This window comes from Lichenostomus cassidix, chromosome 3 (genome assembly GCF_008360975.1).
Source record: "Lichenostomus cassidix isolate B80296 chromosome 3, HeHo_3.0, whole genome shotgun sequence".
In the NCBI taxonomy this organism is placed as follows: Eukaryota; Metazoa; Chordata; class Aves; order Passeriformes; family Meliphagidae; genus Lichenostomus; species Lichenostomus cassidix.
This window is the reverse complement of record NC_139483.1, coordinates 102,954,930-102,979,273: the sequence shown is the minus strand read 5'-3', so window position 1 is coordinate 102,979,273 and position 24,344 is coordinate 102,954,930. Positions and strand designations below refer to the sequence as shown.

At 44.3% G+C, this 24,344-nt stretch overlaps 1 protein-coding gene across 3 annotated transcripts in view; it reads left to right on the top strand.

Annotated features, from left to right (window-relative positions):
• Positions 1 to 6,182: 6,182 nt before the first annotated feature.
• Positions 6,183 to 24,344, top strand: part of LOC146440333 (uncharacterized) — a 31,330-nt gene continuing 13,168 nt past the window's right edge. Inside the window, exons 1-6 of one of the 3 annotated variants that reach the window (XM_085056943.1) lie at positions 6,183 to 6,634; positions 17,139 to 17,198; positions 18,449 to 18,539; positions 20,960 to 21,028; positions 22,837 to 23,052; positions 24,012 to 24,086. In XM_085056943.1, coding sequence (XP_084913069.1) covers positions 6,329 to 6,634; positions 17,139 to 17,198; positions 18,449 to 18,539; positions 20,960 to 21,028; positions 22,837 to 23,052; positions 24,012 to 24,086 — 817 coding nt within the window. In that variant the 5' untranslated portion in view covers positions 6,183 to 6,328. The remainder of the gene's footprint in view (positions 6,635 to 17,138; positions 17,199 to 18,448; positions 18,540 to 20,959; positions 21,029 to 22,836; positions 23,053 to 24,011; positions 24,087 to 24,344) is intronic. The other 2 variants (XM_085056945.1, XM_085056942.1) reach the window with 2 other exon arrangements.

The following is a 24,344-nucleotide window of genomic DNA, read 5'->3' as shown; positions in this document are numbered from 1 at the left end:
AAAATGGCAGTTTGAAAAACCGTAGGACTTAGTTGCTAATAGAGATTTCTGCTAAAAAGCCAGATCCAGAATCTTCTTTGTGATGACTCCAGTCCTTTGACTGGCTGCTCACAGGACAGAGCCCTTGTTAGAGCAAACCTATGTTAGAGCAAACCTCAAACCTGCCAGCTGTGGAGGAGCCACAGCCCTTAGGAGTGACACCTCCTTCAAAGGAACCAGGGTCACACATTACATTTAACTGAAATGAGTAAACTGGCTAGGAAGCAGAAAAAACACAAGCAGCCAACTCCACTGGTGCCCCTCACATGCTGGTGAGCAAAAGAGAGCTAAAATGATCCCACACTATGTGCCTAGGAACATATGAATAGGTTACAAAGGTATCAATGTCACCTCTCCATAAGACAATGCAGAAAAAGGATGTCAAGGGAATGTGCAAAATAGTAGCCTCCAAAAGCAGCATGAGACTTGTTGGAAATGCCTTTTGGTGAGAAACAGAGTTTTAATGTCTTTTATTTATCAGAAGTGAGTTTAAGAGGTAATGTACTTGTGACACTGAAGCACTTTCTCAGGAGGAACACAGCAGATATGAGAAAGATAGCTCTGTCAGAGCAAATCACAGAAATCAGTGGTGGGAAACCAAAGCTAGATAACATTAAATTAGCAACAAGATGTAGGTTTTTTCCACATGGAGGATGACTAAAGATGAGAAGAAACCATGGAGGATGTGGTGGATGTGGTACATTTTTCAGACCTCCACATCTCCAGATCAAAGTGGAAGGTCCTCTTCAGATGCGAAGCTTATCTGAGCATATCTTGGGAAAGCCATGCCTTTGATACCCAGATCACATGAGAGTGTGATATTGCCTGAACACTGCAGTGTGAGCCACACTTTTACCAGTGGATGTGTATTCAGACACTTCTGACACTAAAGCCTCCCTGAGGGCAGTGATGGCTTCCCTCCTGCGTGTCTGTCAGCTGCATCTCTCTGAATGCTGTTTTTGATAGCAGCAAACTGTGTGTCATCACTCATTTACTCCATCTTCACGGTGCCAGTTTGGAATAAAGCTAGGAGAGACATCTCGATTTTAGGAGATTTCTCTGTAGACATCATGTTCCTGTAAAATTGCACACGTGCTGTTGGTTGCTGATGAAGGGACCTAGGAAGTTTTAAGGCAGGAGTTTGAAGTGTTTATCAAAAGGAACAGCAAATTACCAGCTGGTTTCCCAGACAGCTGGATGTGGGACACAGGCTGAAAAGCACTGAGAATAAATATGCATGGAAAGAACATAATAAAGCCCTGTCTTTTGCTGCTAAACAAATCCATTTATTACTTGCATAAAATATTTATAATAGTATGTTGTAGGTTGCACTCAGCTTTTTTTTTTTCTTTTTTGCAGAGGGGAAGGGAATAAATTTTCCTGCCAGACTCCCAAATCACCACTGCTGAGGAGCTGTACAGAAGACCTACTGATCCTGCTGTATATTCATGCAGCTCTGCACAGGCTTCCACCCAGGGGAAGAGTGGGTGCTAAGGGTGCAAGTGACCTGGGGCACTTAACAGCTTCTTTCTGAATTGTTTGACAGGGATGCAAACCTCTTCACCTCCAGGACAGCCAGTTATGCATACTTTTATGTCTACTTCTGCTTTGCTCTCAAGGCCTTTGATTTTTATCTTTAAGCCGGCAGTGTTTATGGTTCTCAAGATGATCGTGTTCTGCTAAACAAGTTCCTTTGTCCCATAGTGTGGCTGACAAATCTGCTGGTGAAACAATTTTACTATTCAGTAACTTCAGTTCTGCCTCCAACTTTTTCTCTGTCGCCTTTGAACTGCCACTGCTGCATTGATGCCTGCTATGGCTCTGCCTGCCATGCATGTCATTGCTATAGCCCATTAAAAGCAGTTGCAGCCGTGCTCACCACTGGCTTCCTCCTTCCTTTGAAGCCGTTTTCTTTGACTGGTCTTAATTAATGCATAAGCTGGGAAAGTGCCTTCTTTCCTCCTTTCAAGATGTTTTTGTTTCTTTGTTTTAGTTTCATGTCTTTGGCTGAATAGATGTTTCCAGTATGTTCTTTATGAAAATGAAAGGGAAATTGAAGCTTACACAACTTTTTTATTGGTGAAAGAAACCCAGGCCATAGCTTTTCTTTGACTGCGTTACCATTGCGTGCTTTTTGACTCCATTTCTTCTCCCTATTCAGGAAAGCCAAGAAACATGATTAAAGTCCTCTTCCAACTCAAAGACTTTGACAGCAAACAAAGATGGATCACTTACCAACCAAATGAATCATGTACAGGAAGCCAAGGCAAGTGTTAAACATATTTACTAGGGGAATCAGTAAAGAATGGTATGCCGAAGATCTGCAATTAATTAACAGCAGTTCCCTGTACTGAAACAAGAGATTGAAAAGCTATTAGATAATTAGTAAAATTCTGTAAAGCTGCATTCCTCAAAGCAGCCACAGATGCCGAGAGGAAATGCCGGACTGCTAGGCCAGATACCAACTTGTCAAGGAATTAATCATCTTATTTAATGGCAAATACCTGGCCACGTGGGCAGCCGTGCAAAAGAGCTGAATAGTCTGAGCAGATGGAGCACTCCTCTCTCATTACTGCTTATTGTCACGCTGCTGCCAGGTGTGCAGCTACCACCTTCCTCAGTTTCTCATCAACAGGCTAAGCAAGCTCAGTACTTCAACAGCTTTAGGCCTCTCCATGGAAAGTCATGGCTGCATCACGGCTTCAGACAGGAGGAAAAATGGGAGAAGTTTGCGAATTACACAAATATGTGATGAATCATGTCCTGCAGGGCAACAGATGAACCTCAGGATTTGGTTCAAGCCTGTAAGCAAGCAGGTTGTGAGACCATCTCAGCCTCTAAATGAGCTTCATTCCAGCAGAGCAGAGGGTTCCAGCCCACAGCAGGGCCGTGCAGCAGCAGCCTCGCTGGGGAACACATTCTTGCTCAGCGTTTCATTACCCACGAATGTCTGAAACAGAGACCTGTGCTTTGATCTCAGCCATGCCCAAACATCCTTCTACCCATGTCTGCACAGTGCTCCCCCAAAATGTCCCCCAGCTGGGGGCTCAAAAACACAGAGATTGCTCCATGTCACTTAAATGGCTGTAAAACCCCATTATTTCCCATGCAGTTACCCCAAGTCCCAGAGAGGAAAAAGTGAAGCCTTGGAATCCTGTGAGAAGGGTCTGTTCTGAACAACCTGGTCAGCACCAACGGCTCCTCAAAGGGAAAACACAGCTCCTTCTCTGCCCTTCCTCAGGGGTTTCTGAGCAGCTGCTTAGAAACAAAACTCGCCTGCTTTCTTACAGATGCAGCTTTCTGAACCCCTAATCAGGGAGTCTGATTAGAAAGGTCTCCTCACTGCCCATCAAAACATGTTTTTGCTGGGGCAGTTTAAAAGCTTTCTCTCTATATCTCTGACTTGCTTGAAATCACTAATTTTTCTATCACGTCTGTTGCTGTTGATTAAATATGAACAGTGTTACAGTAGGGCATTTCTCTTGGCTTCTGTGGGAGAATCCTTAAGCCTACTGTTAATACATCAGGTCAGAACCTTGTAATTTCTGTGAAGTATTGTTAAAACAATAATTTCATTCCTTCATTTTCTAGAAAATTTAATTCAAAAATACAGTAATTTCAGAAAATTGAAATAAATATTATGCTTTAATTTAATTTAGAAAACTCTGGTCTTCCTTTACCATGAAAACTGCCCAAACCAACATTTTTGCACCTTTTTTTTTTTTTAGTTGCCACATGATTTTATCACATTTAAACAGCTTTAGTGAAATATTTAGATATTAATAAGACTGGATTTTTCTCCAGAAAACTTCTCAAAGCCTACTTTCCTAACTTCAGCACTGTGAGTGACAAACTCTGCACAGAAGCAGACAGGTTTGAACAGGACCTATTAGGCATCAGTGTCTGCACTATTTTGTCAGTGAAAATCCACCATATTTTGATCTACAACAAATAGGTGGTTCCAGCTCCTAATTATTGGACTTTCTGTCCAGGTATGAAGGGAGAACAACTCCCCATCTGACATTTGCAATTAGTTCATGTCATACATAAATGGAAAAATACCTCCTCACATTTGCAATAAAATTTCAGCCTTTCCATATAAGATGACATGATACTAATTTGTGCTATTTTCATAGAGCAATATTGTAAGAGATATGCTGCCAAATGAGCTTGTAATAATACTAGGGAAAAAAAGGTCTAATATGATGATGCTTATCTTTGAAAATAAATGCCATTAGAGGCCAGCCACAGTAATTGCCTCTATTGAAGAAAAAAGAAATAGAAAGGAATGGTGCAAAGCAGTAATCTCATACTCAATTAAGCAATGCTGACTCCTGGAATGTCTTTCAGCTTACGTTTTCCCAGGAAAAGAAAAACAAACTAATTTAGATGAGCTGAAAGTAGTGAATTTATGTATGAACTGAGGCATAGATTGTAGGCTTTTTAACAGCTCAGAGCTGAAGAGATGTACCTTCCTTTTATGAACAGAGAAATCAAGACAGAGTAAAAAATAAAAATCAAGATAGGGAGAAAAATAAAAGACAAGTATCTAAACTAATCACATAGCTGCCATTTTTAACTCTGGGGGAAGTCCCCCTGTCTCTGACATTTGCACATGACTACTCAGTTACCAGCTCAGGGCTCCAGATGGGTGCAAGACAGACATATTCTCACAAGAAATCAGTATCAGACCTAGGAACACAAACACTCAAATTCCTGAGGTTGTAGACCACGAGATTAGACAGTGCTGAATTTTAGAAGATAGGCAGTATGAGATACAGACAGAAAACAGTAACTTGTGGGATCCATGTTTAAGCAGAAGCTTCCTATCCCAACAACAGTATCACCATACCCCCACAACATTTTCCTATGTATTTCTCCCTCCCTCCCTCCCAAAACCTTCTCTTCCCCATAAGGTCATTCAGCACATCATTTTATCTACAATTCTCCTGTATTTTTTTCTGGAAATTTCTAGAGTGCTATAAACACCTTACTGTGCTTTCAAAACCTAGACTTATTTAGGATTAAGTGCAATTAGGCCCAGAACATGGGAATAATAAATCTTTCATGCCTGAAGAGTTGGTAATCCAGTGGAAGGATGGATAATGAGCCTTCCCTGTTGCTCTTTTCAATGGGTTTGAGTTTGAGCTCCAGCACTAGGATCCACACTCAAAAGAGAGCAGTCTTTGCTGGGTGTGAAATAAAGCCATGACAGATAAAAGCCATTCCCTTACCAGCCCCTTCTCTGAGCTGGCTTTACTACAAACATTGCTTTTTATGCTGTTTTAGTTAAATAAGCTTTATTTACTTTTTTTTTTTCTGGGGGGGGAGTAATGGCGCCTGGTAAGTTCCACTGTATTTGTGCCAGGTGTGAGACATAACCAGGCTGAGAGAACGAGGAGCTCACTCCCCTTCACTGCTATTCAGCGTTTATTTATTGCTAAGAGGTTGTCCCTCTAGATTGACCAAGCTAAAACTCAGTGTTCCAATTTAAAAGAAACTCGGTGACTTTGAACACAGACTTTCCGAGAGCATCATCTGCTCTTATTCATCAGGTGGCAGGAGAAATTTTCCGTTCTGCACGGCAAAGCGGTCCGTGGTTCGAGGCGCTCTGCTCCGGGTTCTGCTGGCGGCGGTAAAATGCTGTTTCTCCGAGGATCAGCCCGAGATGAGAGCGCATCTCGCGCTGCGTTACATGGCAGCGCTTGTCATCATCACAGCGATGCTGCTCGAAAACGACGCGTTAGTAACGCTGCCTGACAACACGAGTGCATCCCTAAAAACTATTCTGTCTAGACTGGGGAATTTCGCAGAAAAGCGTCACTTGTGAGCATCCCCGCGCACCCCAATCCGCGGCCAAACATCTGCTCGCAAACCGACGCTGCCACCCGCAGCTCCGCCGCTTCGAATGGCATCGCCTTCACCTTTCATCGTGTACCACACTCATCCTTCCCTAGGGAAGACGCATTCGGTGCATTAACCCCTTCCTCTCCCCGCACCTGCGCTCGGCCGCGCCCGGGGTCCCTCTCCCGCCCCCCGCACGGCGCTCCCGCCCTTCGCCACGAGGCTCCCGTAAGCAGCGCCGTGTCCGCGCCCCCCGGGCCCCCCCGCCTCCCCCGCCCGGCCGGCCGGTCCCCCCGCCCGCGCCGCTCCGCAGCCGCACTGGTGCCGCTCCGGGCGGCGGCGGCGAGCGCGGCTCCGGCACCAACTTTGGGAGCGGAGCGGAGCGGAGAGGAGCGGAGAGGAGCGGAGCATCCCCGCCGGGGGGAGCGGCGCGGCCGGCGCGGCCATGCTGGGGCCGGTGGAGCGGCTGGCGCTGGGCGCGGGGGAGCTGCCGGGGCGGCTGCTGGCGCTGCTCTGGCCGGCGCTGGTGCTGGCCGCCGCTGCGGCCGCGCTGCTCGTCCTGCGGGGGCTGCGGGACCGAGGGGCCGTGCCGGGACCCCCCCGCCGCCGCGCCGCCGGGGAGGCGCAGGAGGAGGAGGAGGAGGAGGAAGAAGAGGAGGAGGAGGAGGAGGATGGCCCCGCGGGGACCGGCGGCCGGGCGGCCGGGGCGCTGCCGGCTCGGCAGCCGGAGGAACAAAGGCGCACGGCGCAGGTAAGGTGAGGGGGGGTCGCGCCTGGCCCGCTCCCCGGGACGGGACGAGCATCCTTCCCTCTCTCCTCCCCGGCACCTTCTCATCCCGCCTGTGGCGCGGAGAACAGCCCTGCAGACAGCCCGGTCTGCACCCTCTGCGTCCGGCCCCACCGGGCTGCTGCCATCCCACCTCACCCCATCTCATCCCGTCCCTCCCAGAGACGCACCGTCCCGAACCTCTCGGTGTGATTTAGGGGTGAGGGGGCTCATCGTTCCCCACTGAACTCTGTGGTGCCATCAAGATGACAGTGCAAGGCAGCAGGTTGCCCGAGCACCTGGGTGGGAGTTGCTGGCACTGGCCTTTCATCCACCGCTTTGTCTGGCAGCGTAACTCCAAATGGGATTGATCCTCTTTGCAGGGAATTGAGAAAACTCCAGTTAATGTCCATCATATTAAGAAGGGATATACAAGAACCGTATCCATACTACAGTGTTAATGCAATGTGCTAATGATGTAGATTTACTCCAAATCAAAGCTTGCTGTTATTGCATTAGGATGGGCTAGTGGCTGTGAGCTGATGACCATGGCCACCCTGTTGAATATATGCTGTGAGTTAGATTTGATGCACAGTGTTGAAGTTTCTGTATGACATTGTCATGACTCTGTTGCTTTGACATGCTGTAAGCTGTCTGTAGCAGAAAGTTTCAGTTCAAATTACAGAAAACAATTGCACCGAGGCACTGCAGTATGGAAAGTAAAGCTCTGAGAATAACATACCAAACATAAGTATGTACTTAAAATTAATACATCGAGCTTTTTTTGAACATTTTAATCTGTTAGTATTATCTCCTAGGTCTCATTTCTGAGGAAGACAAATAAAATTAATGTTCAGGATTTTTTTTTAAAGTGTGTTATAAAATAAGTTGTTTTGTTCCTCATGAACAGAAATATGTGAGGCTTTCTATTGTAACACTAGTTTTCAAGTGTTTATTATTTTGCCATGGAAGTTTTAGCTTTTAGTCTTATTACAGTTATCTTTTAATAAACTATTCCATTTTAGGGCATTTTTTCTTTCATCAGTCATAACAGAATTTTGACCTGACAGCACAAGTACCCCATAATTAGTAAAGAAGAATTAAATCTGAACAGAGCTGCTTGTGTCAAGGGGTGAAGAGGGATTTCAGTAACAATTTATTATAGCTTTATAATCATCAATACTAGATAACTTGAGTTAGTGGCAGAATGAATGAAAATTTTCCAGAGCCAATGCTGGAGGCAGTGAGGGACAGAAAGGGGAGACACCCACCTTATTGTTTAATCTGTTACTATTATCTCTCATTTCTGAGGAAGACAAACAAAATTAATTTGCAGGATTTTTTTTTTTTAAGTATGCTGCAAAGTAGGTGGTTTTGTTCTTCATGAACAGAAATGGTTCAGATACAGGCCAGGTGCTGTGATGGTGACAGGGTTATTAGTTCAAGCTGGAGGCATTGATTTGAATAGATATCGTCAAGTCAGAGATGCTGCATCTCACAGGCCTGAGTAACAGAAACTAAGGAAGAGGATGGATAAACAGAAGGTATAAATTTGTTTACAGTCATCTGCAGTTTCTGCCATTAATCTCATCTTTTCCAGTGCTAAGTGATTTCTGCTCTTTAGAGACTGGGCTCTAGCAGTTGCATTTGCACAGTAGCATCATCCTCTGTATGAGACCCACTGATTATTGTGCTGAGTGTGGAAAACATGGTCCTGAGTAGGTGGAGGATGAGAAGAGGATGATCAAGAAAAATAACTTAAAAGATCCTAAAGATAGATAACCCAGAGAAAACATCTTACATACTGAAATGAAAAACAGAGGCTTTTCCTTCCATGACAGTACTGTGCCCTTTCCCTTCTCTGTTTGTCTCTTTTGTTTTCTTTTCCCCACCCTGTCTTCTCCACTGCTCCTTGTCATTTCCCATCATGTTCTCTCTGTCTTTGGAACACCATATCCTTGAGGCAAAAACTTTATCTCCTTACGTAAGTGTAAAACGCTGCACGCTGCTTTGGCACTTACCTGATGTGAGGATGCCAGAACAGCAAAACACTTTTGATATGCTGAAATTTGCATAGGAAAATCTCCACCAAAGCAGCAGCAGAGGTGTTATTAATAATGAAGTCTCCCATTCATAGACATGGCCAATGCCATTAGATGGGGTGTGCAGGTATTACAGGATGGGAGCTCCTCTCTGCTGCCTGCTGAGGGATGAAACCAAGACACAAATCGCCTCCAGTGCTCAGGTGTGTTGATGCATCCCAGCAGCCAAACATATGCATATCCTGGAGTGGTAGATAAGTCAAGATCTTAATTAGAAGAAACTAGGTGGTTAATTATTTTTTCAGTTTGGGAATGCATGTTTACCAGTGATTCCCACTTGCTGCTCCATGGGTGGGCTGTAAGGTTCCCATGAAATCTGCTCTTACTTGGCTGCAGTTGTCTGATGTAGGACTGATCTTCCCTTTGTGTGTCCCTACTCCTCATAGCAGTAGGCAGCCAGAAACTGTGCAGGAGCCACTGTGCACTGTGAGACCCAGGCCGAGTGGGGTCCACAGCTCATTTGAGATAAGTCTGTTGAACAAACTTTCAGAGAATCATAGAATGGTTTGGGTTGGAAGGGGACTTTGAAGATCATCCAGTTCCAAGTCTCTTGCCATTGGCAGGGACAACTTCCACTAGACCACGTTGCTCAGAGCTCCATCCAATCTGTTCTTGTATGCTTCCAGGGATGGGGCACCCACAACTTCCCTGGGCAACCAGTTCCAGTGCCTTACCACCCTCATGGTAAAAATTTTCTTCTTAATATCTAATCTAAACCTACTCTCTTTCAATTTGAACTCATTCCCCCTTGTCCTGTTGCTACATGCTCTTGCAAATAGTCTTGCCCTATCTTTCCTGGAAGCTCTCTTCAGGAACTGGCAGGCCTCAGCTGGGTCACTGTTGTGGTTTAGGAACAGTAGCCCCCAGTTTAGTGCCCCCACCAAGACTCTCCAAAACCTCATGCTGCTCTCTTCTGCTCCCCAGCTTTTCCCCTCCCACCTGCAGCAGGATGCAGTTGAGACTTGGAGGCACAAAAGTAAAGATTTCAATTTGAGATAAGATCAATTTACTAGAAACAGCAACAAGATAAGAAAACAAACAGTAACAGCAACAATAGTAAGGCCAGAGGGTACAAGAAAAGAAATTAGTCACACAGAAACCCCCTTACGATGGACAATACCAGACTGGAAGGAACCCCTTCTCCCCAGAAGAGAGTCCCTTCCCCTGGCACCTCTGGCAATGACTGGAATGTGGGATAGAATAACCTCCAGGTCTTGGCCATGCTCCCTCCCAGTTTCTGCAAAAAAATTAACCCTGTCCTGTTCAGAACCAGGACAGTCACCCTGAAGTCTTCTGTTTCCCAGGATGAACAATCCCAATTCTCTCAGCCTTCACTCATAGGAGACATGCTCCATCCCTCTGATCAACTTGGTGGCCTCCTCTGGGCTCACTCCAACAGGTTGATGTCCTTGTGCTGGGTGCCCAGAGCTGGATACTGTAGGTGGGTCTCACCAGAGCTGAGCAGAGGGGCAGAATCCCCTCCCTCACCTGCTGCCCACAGGGCTTTGGATGCAGCCCAAGACACGTTTGGCTTTCTGGGCTGTGAGAACATATGGCCAGGTCATGCCCAGCCTCTCACCCACCCCTTTGTTCAAATGGATACATGGCCTCCACACAATCATACAAGCACATTTTGAATTTGATCTCATTATGCATCACACAAAACAAGTTACATTTTGGATGTTGTCGCACAGCCACGTACACCAAAGAAATCCCTCTAGAAATTATGCTGAGAGTGTAGAGTCTTTTTCAGGATTGTCTTTTCCCTAATTTCTTTTGGGAAATTGCTAATGAGACTTGCTGGAAGCCAACTGATTTGAATGGGAGAGCTGTTGAGTTTGGGGGGTTTGTGTTTACTCACTTTTTTTTGGCTGTTCTGCAAATTGGTCAGTGGTGAAGAAGAGCATTTTTTGCAAATGCAATGACATCATCTTCCTTAGGCAGCTTCTAAAAATATGTGCTGATACATTCCAAAAGAAAGCTTTCTGCTTTTCAGTAGCATCTTTATAAACTGGAGATACTTTTTGCCTCTTGCAGGATTGTAGGATTGTTGAGAAGTACCAGAAGTACTGATCCATCCTTTCAGCTCTATAATTTTGCAGATAGACTTTTTCTTTTACCTTTCAGGTTACACTGTATTCTTCATGCCAATGCAACACAGTTGCACAATTATTTTTATACAGCTGTCTTGGATGAGAATTGATTTTGAAAGTATCCTGGAAGGTGTTGGAGTTTTGTAATTGCCTCCTTAAAATGAAGCCTTTATCCCTTGTTGAGATGGTGCTCTAATTAATCAGAATAGAAGACCCCCGGAAACTTGATTTCTTCATCCCTCCTCACAGCAGTAGTTTTAATCCACTCACGCTGCAGAAACTCTTTCCCCAGATATCTTTTTTTCCCCAGATGATGAGAGCAGCTGAACCAAGGCAGGCACCTGTCAGTTCCTCGTGTTTGTGGCTGCTCTGTGGCTTCTCATGTGTCCTGGGAAGGCTGGCCAGCAGGAGCATATGTAATGTAGGCAGCACCATCTTAAGGCTGTTTCCCTAAATTTGATCTTGCAATTCCTTTTGGATATGAATGGCTACATATGGAGTTCTGGCTCCCACTTCTTGTCAACAGCCTGTGTTGGTGCTCAAGGGGTCCCTGTGGGCAACTTCATCCCTGGGAATGTGTGCAGAGGAATGGGTTTTCTGTGCTGATGGCCCAGATCCTTTTCCACAAGGTTCTTGGAGCATCTATTTGATGGGAGAACAACACCTTTCTTTTCTATGTTAGGTGCCTTAAGGGAAAGGGGAAATTTCACATATTCCTAGTTTGTATTTGTCATGTAATTCTGTCTATTCATTGCATGTGTTTCCCATGTAATTTTCCTTTCCAATAGACTATTCTTTCCTACTGGGAACACATTTGTCTGAAGTGATTTTGCCAGGGAAAACTTTGCATTACCACATATCAATAATAACTATTAGGAATAAGATTATTAGTCCTTACAGTATTGATCACAGACCAAGATTATGCTCACTTTTCCATCCCCTTTTCAGATATGTCTGTATAGTGTTGTGAGCAGCCGTGTCCCAAAGAAGTTCCCTTATGTTCTTCTGCTGTGCATGGAAAGCCACTCAATTTCCTTTGCTAAGAAATCCAATATGGTTGGGTTTTTTTAGCTTTCCATTGTCACTATAGCAGAAATTACTGTTGTGTTGTCCTTTCTCTAGCTCATAGGACTGAATGAGTAATTTTCTTTGAGGCTGGTACTTTCCTCTTTGGTGGCCTCTGCCTCTGCCTAAGCCCCATCCTTTCTCCTCTGACAAATGCAGGCTAGTCTTTTCCCATTTACCTCGTTCCCATTGGTTTAGGGAATAAATCTCCCAGAGCGAAGTCCATCACCAGCACAAAACCATGTGCCAAAGGCAAACTGGCCAGGATGTCTGCTTCCATTTATAAAACTCTGAATCAGAATTAATGAAACCCATGGCTTCATTTCCCAGCACGTTTTTCTTGCTGGTTGCTCGTTGTCTGAGGATGAGGAAATGCGAGCTCCTGTCTGGCTGCAGCAGCAGCACTTGGGTTTGCTCACCTCATGGCCCAAACAAAAGTGAGCTGCAAGTGGTGCTGGGAACAATCTGACTCATAGCACGGAGTGTAGGGAGCAAGGACCACATCTTCCAGAGGATGCTGAGAGGGATGAAGTTTTCCTGCTCACTTTTCAGCTTGTTGAATATCTGAGAAAGCTGAAGAGTACAGTGATACCTTGTTCAGTTGTAACAGAGCATGTTCAAGGGAGGTTATTTATTGCCCTACTTATAAAGTCCTTTTCTTTTTGTCCTTTTTTTCCTGCCCCCTCCCTTATTTTTTTAATTTCGTGCACGTTGGTGTTACTTTTGTCATAGCAGTATTGCCTTTTGGCCTAAATCCACCACATTTATCTTGTAACATAAAGTGAAAAAAACCCTATTTTTTTCACTGGAAATGAGCACTAAGAAACAATTTAATTGAAGTATTTCTTAAATCTGGAAATGGTTTTGTGTTCACAGACCCCCTGCCAGAACGGGGTAGTTTTGCTTCCTTTCATTTCTAGTGTCCAACCCACTTCATTTGAGTTTTCTGAAAGTGGTAGCTGAAAACAATTTTCTGAATCTTTATTCATGTTCTTAAATGAATTCCCTGATTTCCAATGTGTGAAGCATATAATAGCTCCCTTTGGGTTTTGCAGGCTGAGTTTATTTTGTCCTAGTATCCCTCTACTGGGCAAACCTTTCCATGCCTTCTTCCTAAGGAAGGCAATTTTAAGCACCTTCCCCAAGAGGGACAAAGCACAGTTAGTGAACCTGAAGCTGACATTCACATAATTTTTAATTAATCCTCTAACCAGTTGGTGGCACTGAGATGTGAAAGCAGGCTGCCTGATCTGATAGACACTTACAAAGGTGTTGGGTTTTATCAAAATGACTAGTCTAAAAAAACCTATTGAAATGCATAAAGGTAAGTCTCTAGGGGTACAGCTTTATGGCTTTGAATACAAGGTTTATATACTAAGAATTAAACATGGTATTTTTTAGCACTTGGAGATGTATCATTTTGCCTCCTTTCTTTGTGATTTTATGTAGAACTATATTAACAGCATAAAATAAACACTAGCTCAAGAGAATCAGAAATTGCTAGTTTCAGAGCAATCATCAGAAATATAACCTTAAGTTACATAAAAATGGGAAAAAGACGGGGGTGGGGGGGAAATCCTGTTCCTCTGGGTCACGAACCAAATGGCCATGAACTAAAAATAATCTTTCTATTGTTCCATAGAATGTGAGCAGAAATTAATATGCTAAGTCTGATTCCACTAAAAGTCCTGATTCTGTTTCTCTGCATATATTTAATTTATTTGGAATTGCACTTAAGACTTAATATAGTCACTTAATGTGGTGGGTTTAGATGTGTTCTCCCTGTACAAAACTACATTTTTCATTAAGGAAAAAATTTCCCTGACAATATTAATTTCTCTTTAATGATTCCATTAGGTTAAATGAAATAAAATAATGAAAATTCCTTTTTCCTTTTCATAGTGTCCAAATGGCATGATAAAGAGGCATGACTAATCCCCTACCCTAAGGGCTTCAAAAGGGAAGAATAGGCAAGGGTGGGGTTCCTCAGCCACACAGCCAGCTTACTGCCTCAAAAAGGGTTGGATAAGAGCAGGATTTAATACAAAAGGTCAAGCTAACATAATACATTTCTACTGAAAGGAAGTAGAACTCAGTAAAAATTCTTGGTGATGAAAGGAAGGGAGTTGCTGCTATTGCTGAAGGATGGCAGAGAAGCAACAGATATTTCAGGTTCGAAAGAAGAGCATCACCACAGTGGTGGGCTGTTTGCTGAGCATCAGTCACCTGTCAGGTTTGGTATTTTTTTGCACTCAGTTGCTCATTAGGAAGGATGCAGCAAGGTTCAGGAATCCCAGGTGGGCACTTAGGGCTGAATAGCCACTCAGTCATCATGAAGGCCCTTGGGACACAGAAAGTGACTGTCGACAGTATATTTTTAACCTCCTAGTCAGTGATGGAGAGGGGGGGTATGTTTGTCTAGCAGATGAAATATCACTTAAGTAGCAAATGTTGTGCTTGTCTGTAAATGTGTGCAGCAGTCAGGTTGGCAAAGCACTAAAACAAAGTGCTGCAATTTTTCCAGCTCCTTGCTTGCTGTCATTTATATGGAGAGAAGGTCCAGGAATGTGATCCTGCCCCAGCTGAGACACATCTGTCAGAGCCAATACAGTTTGCATCTTCCCTAATCCTCTATTGCACTCAACAGTTTCCCTCTGGAGTTTTCCTTGCCTGTGTGAGGGCTCTGTACAGCCTCAGGCTGTGCTCCCTCATGTCAGCCTGGGGGAGGAAGGCAGTTGCATGTCCTTAATCCTGACATCTCCTTGTTTCTGCCTGTAGTCCCTCATGCTTGCAGAAGCATCTTGATATAAAGAGAGGCTAACAGGAGGTGGGATGTCTCTTATCCTCTGTATGTGTCTGAAAGAAGGCAAAAAAGCGTCCTCCTCCCTGCCTCTTAAACTGGTGTTGCTATTTCTGTGCCCATGGTGGCAGTCTTGCTCAAAGTGCCTTCACTTGGGAGGTCCATTTGCAAAGCCTTTAGAAAGCGATGAAGATTTCATTATGAAAACTGGGAAATTACCAGGGTTTGATGACTTTAGGAAGGAATATTCCACTTACATATTTTGTGGCTTCCCCCAGTCATCTCTTCTGGCATTCATCCCATAAAATTCGGTTTTTCTGAAGTTCTCTGTCATATAGTGGAAAGTAACTCTCCCAACATTCTATAATGCATAGGACTTGTTGTCCACTGAGACAAGATCTGTTTGTATTTCCACACATTTAAAGGACAGAAGCATATGCTGAGAAAGAAAGAATAGTATAAGCTCAAGATTTTCCTTATCTATGTGGTTCAAATTTTCACCAAAATGCTCCTGGTTTTGTGTTTAATATCCCACATCGTATGTAAGAGGCTGCTTCCCTCCCTGCTGCAGGCACAGTGGGATTTTTCCCTTGAGCAGAGCAGGAGATGGAAAATGGTTTGCTTTGTGGTGGGGTTTATAGAGTGCCTCTAGTAAATGAACCTGAGAGCCTTGGATGAGAGTGCCCATGGGAAAAAACAAGACAGCTTTGCTAGCTGTTAACAAATGTTGCTGGGTTTTAACAGAGAAGTAATTATTTTACTAATGTTCAGAATAATATAATTGTAAAAAATTATATTTGCAATTGACAGCCAAGGGAGATGGAGGAGATGTAAACCATTTGGGCTTAATCTTACAATGTGAAGCTGAAGTTTATAATGTGAAGACAGTGGAATTACTGATATGACAGGCAGGGGTTTTGCCTCCTGTTACTGTGATGTTTTACTGGAAAACCCAGAATCAGTATTGTCTGTGGGCAAAGTCCACAATTTTGGGGCTTTCTCTCCTAATAATTGTGGTACATGAGATGAACACCAGCCTGCTGGGTGCATGTCCCCCATGGGCTTGTAACTGGTCTGGGATTCCAAGCAAGCACCTCCAGAGACAAAGCATTTGCCAGCATACAGGTGCCTGTCATGAACTTCAAACCAGACCTTTCTGAGACTTGTGGAAAATAGCTCTAAAATCCCCAAAATAGCAAAGAGATGAGCATTAAGAGTCTGAAGGATTGCAGCCCCACTGGATCTGCTGGGAACAGACATGGGCAATCACCCACAGGGTTTTATTTGCGGGTAACTAACCACTGCCACAGTGTCTTGGGGACAGAGGTGATTTGTGAGAATGGGGAGGAGGAGGAGACAGGAGGAAGCATCAGCTGGCTTCCCTTCCCCAAGAGGACTGTGGGCACCTGAATTCAACACCGGCTTGTGAGAGGGTGCCCACTGTCTCCTGATGCCCAGGGATCAGAGGGGTTTTGCTCCGGGCAGGGCTGCCTTCACCTGCCAGGGATCTCCTTGCTCCAGGCGGAGGAGGAGGAGGATGGATCAGGGACTAGGGAGACAGCCTAGGTCAGGCTCCCTGCTGGGAGCTGTGGGTTCAGCTGGGCAGCCCAACAGGTCTGATGGGGCTGGAGGAGGCCTGGGCAGTGCTGAACAGCAGCTGCATTGCACAAGGAAAGCAACCTGGGTGAGGCAGAGAAGTGCCAAAAATCCAGCAATGAGCTCCTGTGTGTGTCAGGGGGAAAGAGAGGCGCCTGAGGAGGGAGCTTCTGCCTTATCTAGATGCTGCTGGCTCTGCACAGTGTGCAGTGGCCCTTGTTGGCACAGCCCTTGCTGTCTCAGCTGCAGATTTACACCTTCCCATCCCTGTAGCTGGTGGCTGGCAATCGCCAGGGATTTCTGAGACAGCTGAAACATTAATCAAACTATAATTTGAAAAGTCTTAAAACATTTATTGTTTGCCTTACAGGGTCTAGGTAGGATAAAATCTATTCTTTTAGTTGGTCAGATAGACTTGAGAGGGAACATAAGGTCCACCCCAACTGGTAAACAAGAATTAAAATAAGCCTTCTCCTTTCTATGCTGTTTTTTTAAGACAGGCTTACCCTATTTGAATAACAACTTTGATCCTAGACAAATCTTATGATAAACCACAAATACGTCTGCTTTGGAATAAATCTTTGTGGAGTTTCTGGATTTACATTCATAAAGGCTTAGCAGACACTAATTAATTTGGAATAAACTACTCTAGTTGGAACAAGGCCACAAATTCTAGCCCAGATTTGTACAGGGGGTTACTTAGCTGTATCTTTCAGACTATTATATGTATTATAGGCAGGTATTGAAATAAATGCATTTATTTGTATATTTACACATACACACACATGCATGTATATGTGGCATAATGCATTTTTTTGTTGTCCATATTCTAGGTTCCGGTGAATGGACATCTTATCACATCAGTCAACATCAGAGAGAAAAAGCTCCTCAAGGTACCACCAAGAGTTTTAGAGTTCATACATTGTCTTTCAAGAGACAGTTGTTTTTAGAATGTTCCTTTTTTTAAGGTAATTTGTTCTTCCTGGGTTTGCTGCACTTAAAAGATGATTTTGGAATATAAAACCATGTAATGTTCTGGCACAGTCACACTAGTGTTTGTCATTGCCACCACAAGGGGGACAGTCTCATCATCCAAGCCCAGAAGTGAGTGCTGGGATCTCCTGTATTTCCATTCCAGCTCTGACCAGGGATATTTATTCCCTTGGGTTTGTTTAAGGGTTTTACCTTAGGCATTGAGCACTTTTACTGGTATATGCTTTAAAGGACTTCCAGATCTTTACAGCAACTTCCAGCTTGACCAGAGAAGCTATGGACGCCCCATCTCTGAAAGTGTTCAAGGCTAGGCTGGATGGGGCTTTGGGCAACCTGGTCTGGTGAAAGGTGTCCCTGCCTGTGGCAGAGGAGTTGAAACTGGATGATCTTTAAGGTCCCTCCCAAACCATTCTGTGATTTTGTTATTTTAAGTGAGGAGCAACCCCTGAGCCTGGGCAGGGAACTGTGTTTCTGGCAGGGATTTCCCACCTTGGAAAAGTCAAGAACCACGATGTTTAAACTAGAACATTCTAAATTGAAGGCTTTAGGTTAGCCCTATTGTTTCATCAAGCTATATGAAAATGGCCTTGACTACTCCTGTGCCCTTTGATATTAGTGTAAACTACAGATACTGTCATGAAAAATAGTCTGTTCCATGGTTTTGGGGCGTGTGGGCTTTTGGGGGGGGTGGTTGGTTGGTTTTTTGGTTGTTTTCTTGGGGTTTTTTTGTTTTGTTTTTGTTTGTTTTTTGTTAAGCATTGGCAGGGTCCTAACTCTTCATTTTAACGTTCCTGATTTTAAGGGGGGTAAATACTTTAGACTTTCCTCCTTCAGAGGAAGACTATTAGGACGTAGGAACAATGAATGCAAATCTTACTATGGAGCAGGTACCTGAATTAAAATGTGAACTTTCTATTCTGGCAGATAAGATTTTTAGGTCCAAAGCAATAGCATTTATAGGTTTGGAATTTTCAATAAAATCTGCTCAGGAAGGCTTTTGCACACACTTACAGGCTCCAGCAATCCCCTGCTCTGAGTATCATGGGTTGCCTCCATTTCAAAACTACTGCCCTGACTCTTCTTTTCTTCCTGATGAAATGTAACAACTACCTGTTTTATCTTTCTGCTGTGTATCTCATGAATGCTGTAGCCTAAGAAGAAGAGGAAGACCCAGTGCTCAGACAAGGAAGTGCCAAAAGATCTGCTTTCTGTGGAAAAAGACAAACTGCAAGAGGAGGAAGGTAACAAAAGATCTGATTCTTCTGTTATCTGATGTATATTACCAAATAATAACATGGGATGAAATATGTCAAAAGGGAGGTCTTCTCTACTGTTCTACAGTTCTGTGTTAGTGGAGAAAGCTGCCAGTTTGGGAGTTATTTCTATCACCTGCCCCTTCCTATGTGTAACTATGTTGACAGGAGCTGTTAGGTTCTGGTCTAATTACAGAGCAATAAAGAGAACTAAGTCTCTGTGAATAAAACTAATTGAACCATGAAAGGTTCAAATATACCCAAAAAACATGATTAAAACCAAATGAGGTTAGATGTTGATACCAAAAATTTGAAATATTTTATTAAATAGTAAAAGGCAAAGAGAATGAAAGAGAAAAGAAAGAAAGACATAGAAAAAAGTGTGCATGGCAGGAGACAGGGAGACTGACCAAGATTAAGTAGAAACATATCACCCCTCCATAGGTTCCAATGACATCTCATGGCTTCCCTCCATCTGGTCTTCTTGGTGGTGAGGGTTCCCCACCTAAAAGTATAGAATCCAGTGGATTAATATACATTTGGGCAGGTGGGAATGCCCAGGTACCTCCCCCTGACACTGTCCCTTGCAACACTGTGGATTTGTGGCATCATCTGCAGTGTTCTGGTGCAGGGTCTGGGGACCCTTTCGGGGGGCTTTTGATGGTCCATGACACCATGCCACCCCCTCTGCTGTCCCTCACGTGGATATCCCACAGATGTGGCTTTCCCGGGGTGCTGGGCTGGTCTGCACAGCTGAGGTTGGGTGTTCACTGCCTCTGACCAGAGGCTTTTTCACTGCACACCCAAAACCTCTCCTCCTTCTCCTCCTCCTCCTCCTCCCTTTGGTGTGGGGATCTAGGAAGGCCTGGGAGCAGATAGCCCTGGGGCTGTGGCCTCCACCCCGAAGGTGCTGGTCTAGGCCCTGCCATGGATGCTCTTCCAGATATTTTGAACAGTAGTGTCACTTTCCTTATCTCAAGTTGCCTTAGGCAGTTTGACTCACCGTTCAGGGTTTCAGTCAGGAGGCCCATCCAGGGTGGGCTTCGGTGGTGCAGCTTGCTTATACCCTTTTCTGTAACTGGCAAAGTCCTTCATAAAGATGTTTAAGCCACAAACCGTAACATTTCAGTCTCCCACGGGGGCCCTGTGTTTTCCTGCCACACTTTCCAGGCCCTGGCTGCGTACACAGGGAGGGCAAATCTGCAGGTGAGGAAGGATCTCTGAAGTGCTCAGAGGCCCAGTGGTCAGTGGGATCCTTCTTCATGCTCTTCCCCTAGTGCTGTGGCCTCTGCCATGCTGAGGATGGAGCAGGACATTGTTGTGCCAATGTCTGAGGCTGGTAAAGGTTCTGGGGCAATTCACAGCCAACTTCTAACAAGCTCATGAGCAGAGCCAAGACCTTTGTTTGCAAGCAGATCTGTAGAGAAATCTGGCAGAAGCCAGCAAGGCTCAGGCAGCTAGAATTTCACTGGAAAATACATTGCATCCCATGAGCCCCTCTCTGCCTCCCCCCACCAAGGGTTATATTGAAAACAACAAATTCTAAGCTTTTCTGGGCTTAAAAGATTACAATGTGATTAGTGTGGTGGCGAGAGCAAGAGAAGCCCTCACTGCTGTTGGACCAGAGTCCTTCCTGGGGCCGGTGAGGCTGCTCAGGAAGAAGGGGACACAGAAGAGGCTTTTCTCAAAGGGATCTGTAGATTTTTGAATGGATGAGCCAGCTGAACAGTTTCATGTGTTTTTCAGGGATGCTTCATGTGTTATTCAGGGATGCTTCAGAGATGGAAAATGTCTTGGTCAGCTCCAGGGGCTGTGTTTTTTCCTTCATTAACCATTTTTGCCAGCACCCTCTCTGACTTCTTGGGTCGTGGAGAGCATGGATGGAGATGGGATGTGGCCCCATGAGTGTGAATGAATGTGTGTATAAACCAGCTGAGTGGGACAGGGTGTCCACATTGCAGAAAAAGTCTTAGGGTATGTTCAGAGCTAGAGGAACCCAGTAATTTCAAGTCTTATTTAATGGTTAAGATTTTCATTAACTTCTCCCTGCTGTCAGACATACAAGGTGGTTGGTGCTCTGCTGTGGTATCTTCCCCAAGGGAATGGATGTCACATCAGGCTGACACACAGGACAGAAGAGCATGTGCAGTTGTGTGAGTCAGGACACATGACAGGTTTGTGATGGGGATTTCTTATGTAACACATTTCTGCAGAGGAAGCAAAGGCTGCACGCAGGGGAGGAGCTGCACACAGGGGAGGAGCTGCACACAGGGGCATGCTGCACGAGATCTGATGCCTCTTTTACAGCCAGCATCAGAAAGTATCAGCTGGCTATTTACCTTGGTGCTAAGCAGTAAAGGCAATGAAGAAAGTTCTTTGATAGCTTAAAAATGAACTTTGTGTTGTAGGAGTTTGGCAGACCAAGATCAGCAGCCGCGAAAAGAGACACCTAAGGAAGGAAAGGCTGAAACAAAAAGGTAAATGTACAGACTCAATTCACACACCTGATCTGACTGAGTTTGTCACCCCTCCTCACACCCCAGCATCTTTCTGTTTCCTCTATTCATCATTTGGCAGCAAAATCCCTGCACTTACTGAGGCTATTTACTTAAGAAAAAGCAGCTTTGGGAGCTTTTACTTGGGAGCTTGCCTTTTACTCCATGCTCTCATTAAAACACACAGCATTACCCACAGGACTTTCAAAGCAGATGTCTGTTAGATCTGAGATCTGCTAAAGGCTTGGTGTCACGTGGGCTAGTTCCTTTTGCATGGCTTGACAGAAGTTTTCTGATAACGGATGTATAAAAACACATGTAATTTGCTCAGTTCCAAACGGGTTCTTTAGTCCATGATTGCCCAGACTAAAGAACTGTAACAGAAATATACTCTTATCCTAATGAGATGAAATGAAACAACACTTTGTGCTCACTCCACATTTTTTCTCCAGGGATTTCAAGGTGTCTGCCATGCATTTATGCCTATATACATTTCTACGGATCATGTTATATGCAATAACCACTGTATGAAAGAAGTAATGGAATTAGGGCATTTGGAAATATTTTCATTATCTGTGATAAAGTGATCAAAATAACCTGTAAGTTTAATATATTAGAATAATTTAAAAGCAAGATAGAAGTTTGGATATTGGAAAGATGTAGCTGGATATATGTGTGAATTCATTCACTGACTGCAATAAAGCTATCTTAAAGTGTTCTCAGATGCTCTATTAAAATTGAAGGGTAAGGGAACAGCAAATTTTAATTGAAAAATATACAGGCACCTTGGGACAACTTTATCTATCATTTGGATTACATTGAGTTAAATACCAAGAGTTTAGATTTTTAACTCTTGGATTATCAAGAGTCTTTAAAGGCTTGAGGTGCTGAGATCTCTGCTTTCTCTCCAGCAAAGTGAATGGGTCCACATTTCTTTCTTCATGTAAGTTGGCCTATTGTCATCAGTGGTGCCAGCTGCACATGCAGAACCACACAGGGTTTAACCCTAAGGTCATGCAGGCGTTAAGGGCTTTGCTCACCTGGGAAAGTCTCATTTGAAGCACCAGAAGTCCTTGGTGCAGTTCTGGAGCCTGGGTTGTGCAGGATTCCGAAACCTGTGATCGTGTTAGCATGGGCATTTACAGAGTAGTGAGATCTGATCTTCCAGGAAGAAGCCCTAGCCCTGCAGAGTGCTGGTTGATGATCCCTGGCAGGGGAAAATCAGCAGCATCAGCATTAAGGTATGTGTAGGTGAAGTTGATGTCAGCAGTGGTCCCCTCTTCACCAGAGCTCCAGAAAATGCTTTGCTATTCTGAAGGCAGAAGTCATAAAACACTTTAGGAGTCCTTTGGAACAAAAACTGTTGGACAAAACTATAATTATTTAAAATATTCATATACCTGGCACTGATTTCTGTAGCAGCCTTGAACTACCAACATCCAAGAGGTTTGCTTTCTTTTTCCTTGGAGGTCCAGCTGTTCTCTTTCCCTCATTTCACTGCCCTGGATCCCCAGCTGGATTCTGGAGGCCTTGAGCCTCCTCTCCAGGGAGGGATGCCCAAGGCCATTGTGGCGTCCTCCTTATCACATTGGCCTTCCTGTTTTCTGCTTCACTGTGCCATCCCAGGAACTCTGCTTCACTGTCATCATATCTGTAAATAATTTCAGTTGGAAACAGTCATTACATCTGATGGGTTTCGATCAGGCTTTGTTCTGTTGTCTCTCCTGCACAAACTCTTCCTTGTAATTAAAAATAATGATGATCCTGTGGTAATGTTTATTCCCGAGAAGACATCAGCAGAGCATCCCTGGGTAACTCAGCAGTTGAGCCAGCCTTTGACTGGGATGAGAAGAGAGCAGTGTGGCCACTCACAGAGGACCCCAGTGGTGGTGGAAAAGGTGCTCTCTTTGCCAAGGCAGAGTGTGGAACCGTGCTGAAGGGCTCAGGAGCCCTACGGGAAGAATCTGGGCACTCCAGGTCAGAAGATGATGTTTTCTCAAACGTAGGTGAGTGTTGACATTCAAGTACAACTGAGAGGAAGTCTGACAAATAGTGGTGTCCTCAGCAGAGTGTAGGCCCACTGACATTCATCCTGCACACACAGTGTTGTCCACCCCCCTTGGACCCTGCTAGCTGTCATTTATTTCCCTGCAATGTGAAAAGAAGGGTCCTTATGGCAGGAATTTTGTGTTGTAGACTACATGCTGAGTGCAAGTTGTTTTCTACCACAGGTATTTAGTGTTTGTGTCTTTTACAGCCAAAGCCTTGCCCTCTGAGGATGCTCACACATGGTCAGGGTTAAGCTGCAGGGCATTATCCATGTGTGTCGAAGCAGGATAAGGCAGGGTATTCCTAAATCAAAAGCATTGGATTTTGACTACATTCTCAGGGATTAATTGAGTGTGATGGCTGAATTGAATGGTATATAAGGCTACATATATGGTATGTAAATAATGGTATATTACTGCTATTGACTCACCTTCAGTAGCAGTAATCCAGTATTCTGAAGATTCAGAAAATGCTCTTAGGTTGCCCTCACATGAGTTGCCTTCTCTGCTAGAGTCCTTTTCTTGCAAAGTATAGGGCTGATGGGGGAGGACATTAGTACCATTTTTACTCTACTGCTTTCAAAAGGCCAAATTCCAATACAGGATGACAATTTCTGCCATCAGTGCATAAAGGGGACATCAGTTCAGATGAGTGAGGAATTCAAGTCCAGAGAAATGCCATGGTGGTGTGACATGGACGTTGAAAGGCCGACAAAGTTTACATGGTGATGGAGCTGGACTCTCTCTGTCCATAAAGATGATTTCTCCTTGCTTGATGCTTGTCCAGCAACAGCAGTGGATGCAGGCTAGGAATGGAGAGAACATGGAAGATGTGTAATTCACTTGGGAGCATGAGGTAGAAACTGTGAACATGATGTCAGATTTTGGGTTACTGTTTGTTTGCATTTTAAATGCAGGAACATGGGATATTGCAGATGTAAAATCCTGTCCTGTGACCTTTGGGACATTGTCAGATCTCTCCAGGGATTTAGGTGAGTGGCTTGTTACTGTACTTCTATCTTCTATCACTTTCTCAGCTGCTTGGCTGAAAAGGGCTCTCAGTGATCACATATAGGTCTTCTCCCCTGGAGCCACATTTCATTAGTCACTCTCCCTTGCAGAGCTCGCTTGCATCTGCAATCCAGCACACCAGTGTTTTAGGGAGTGACAGCACTTTTATTGAGCGCTTTCCAAACTCGTGTTCTCATCTTGGAATAAATTTTAAGAAAATATTGCCTCCCCTACAGATT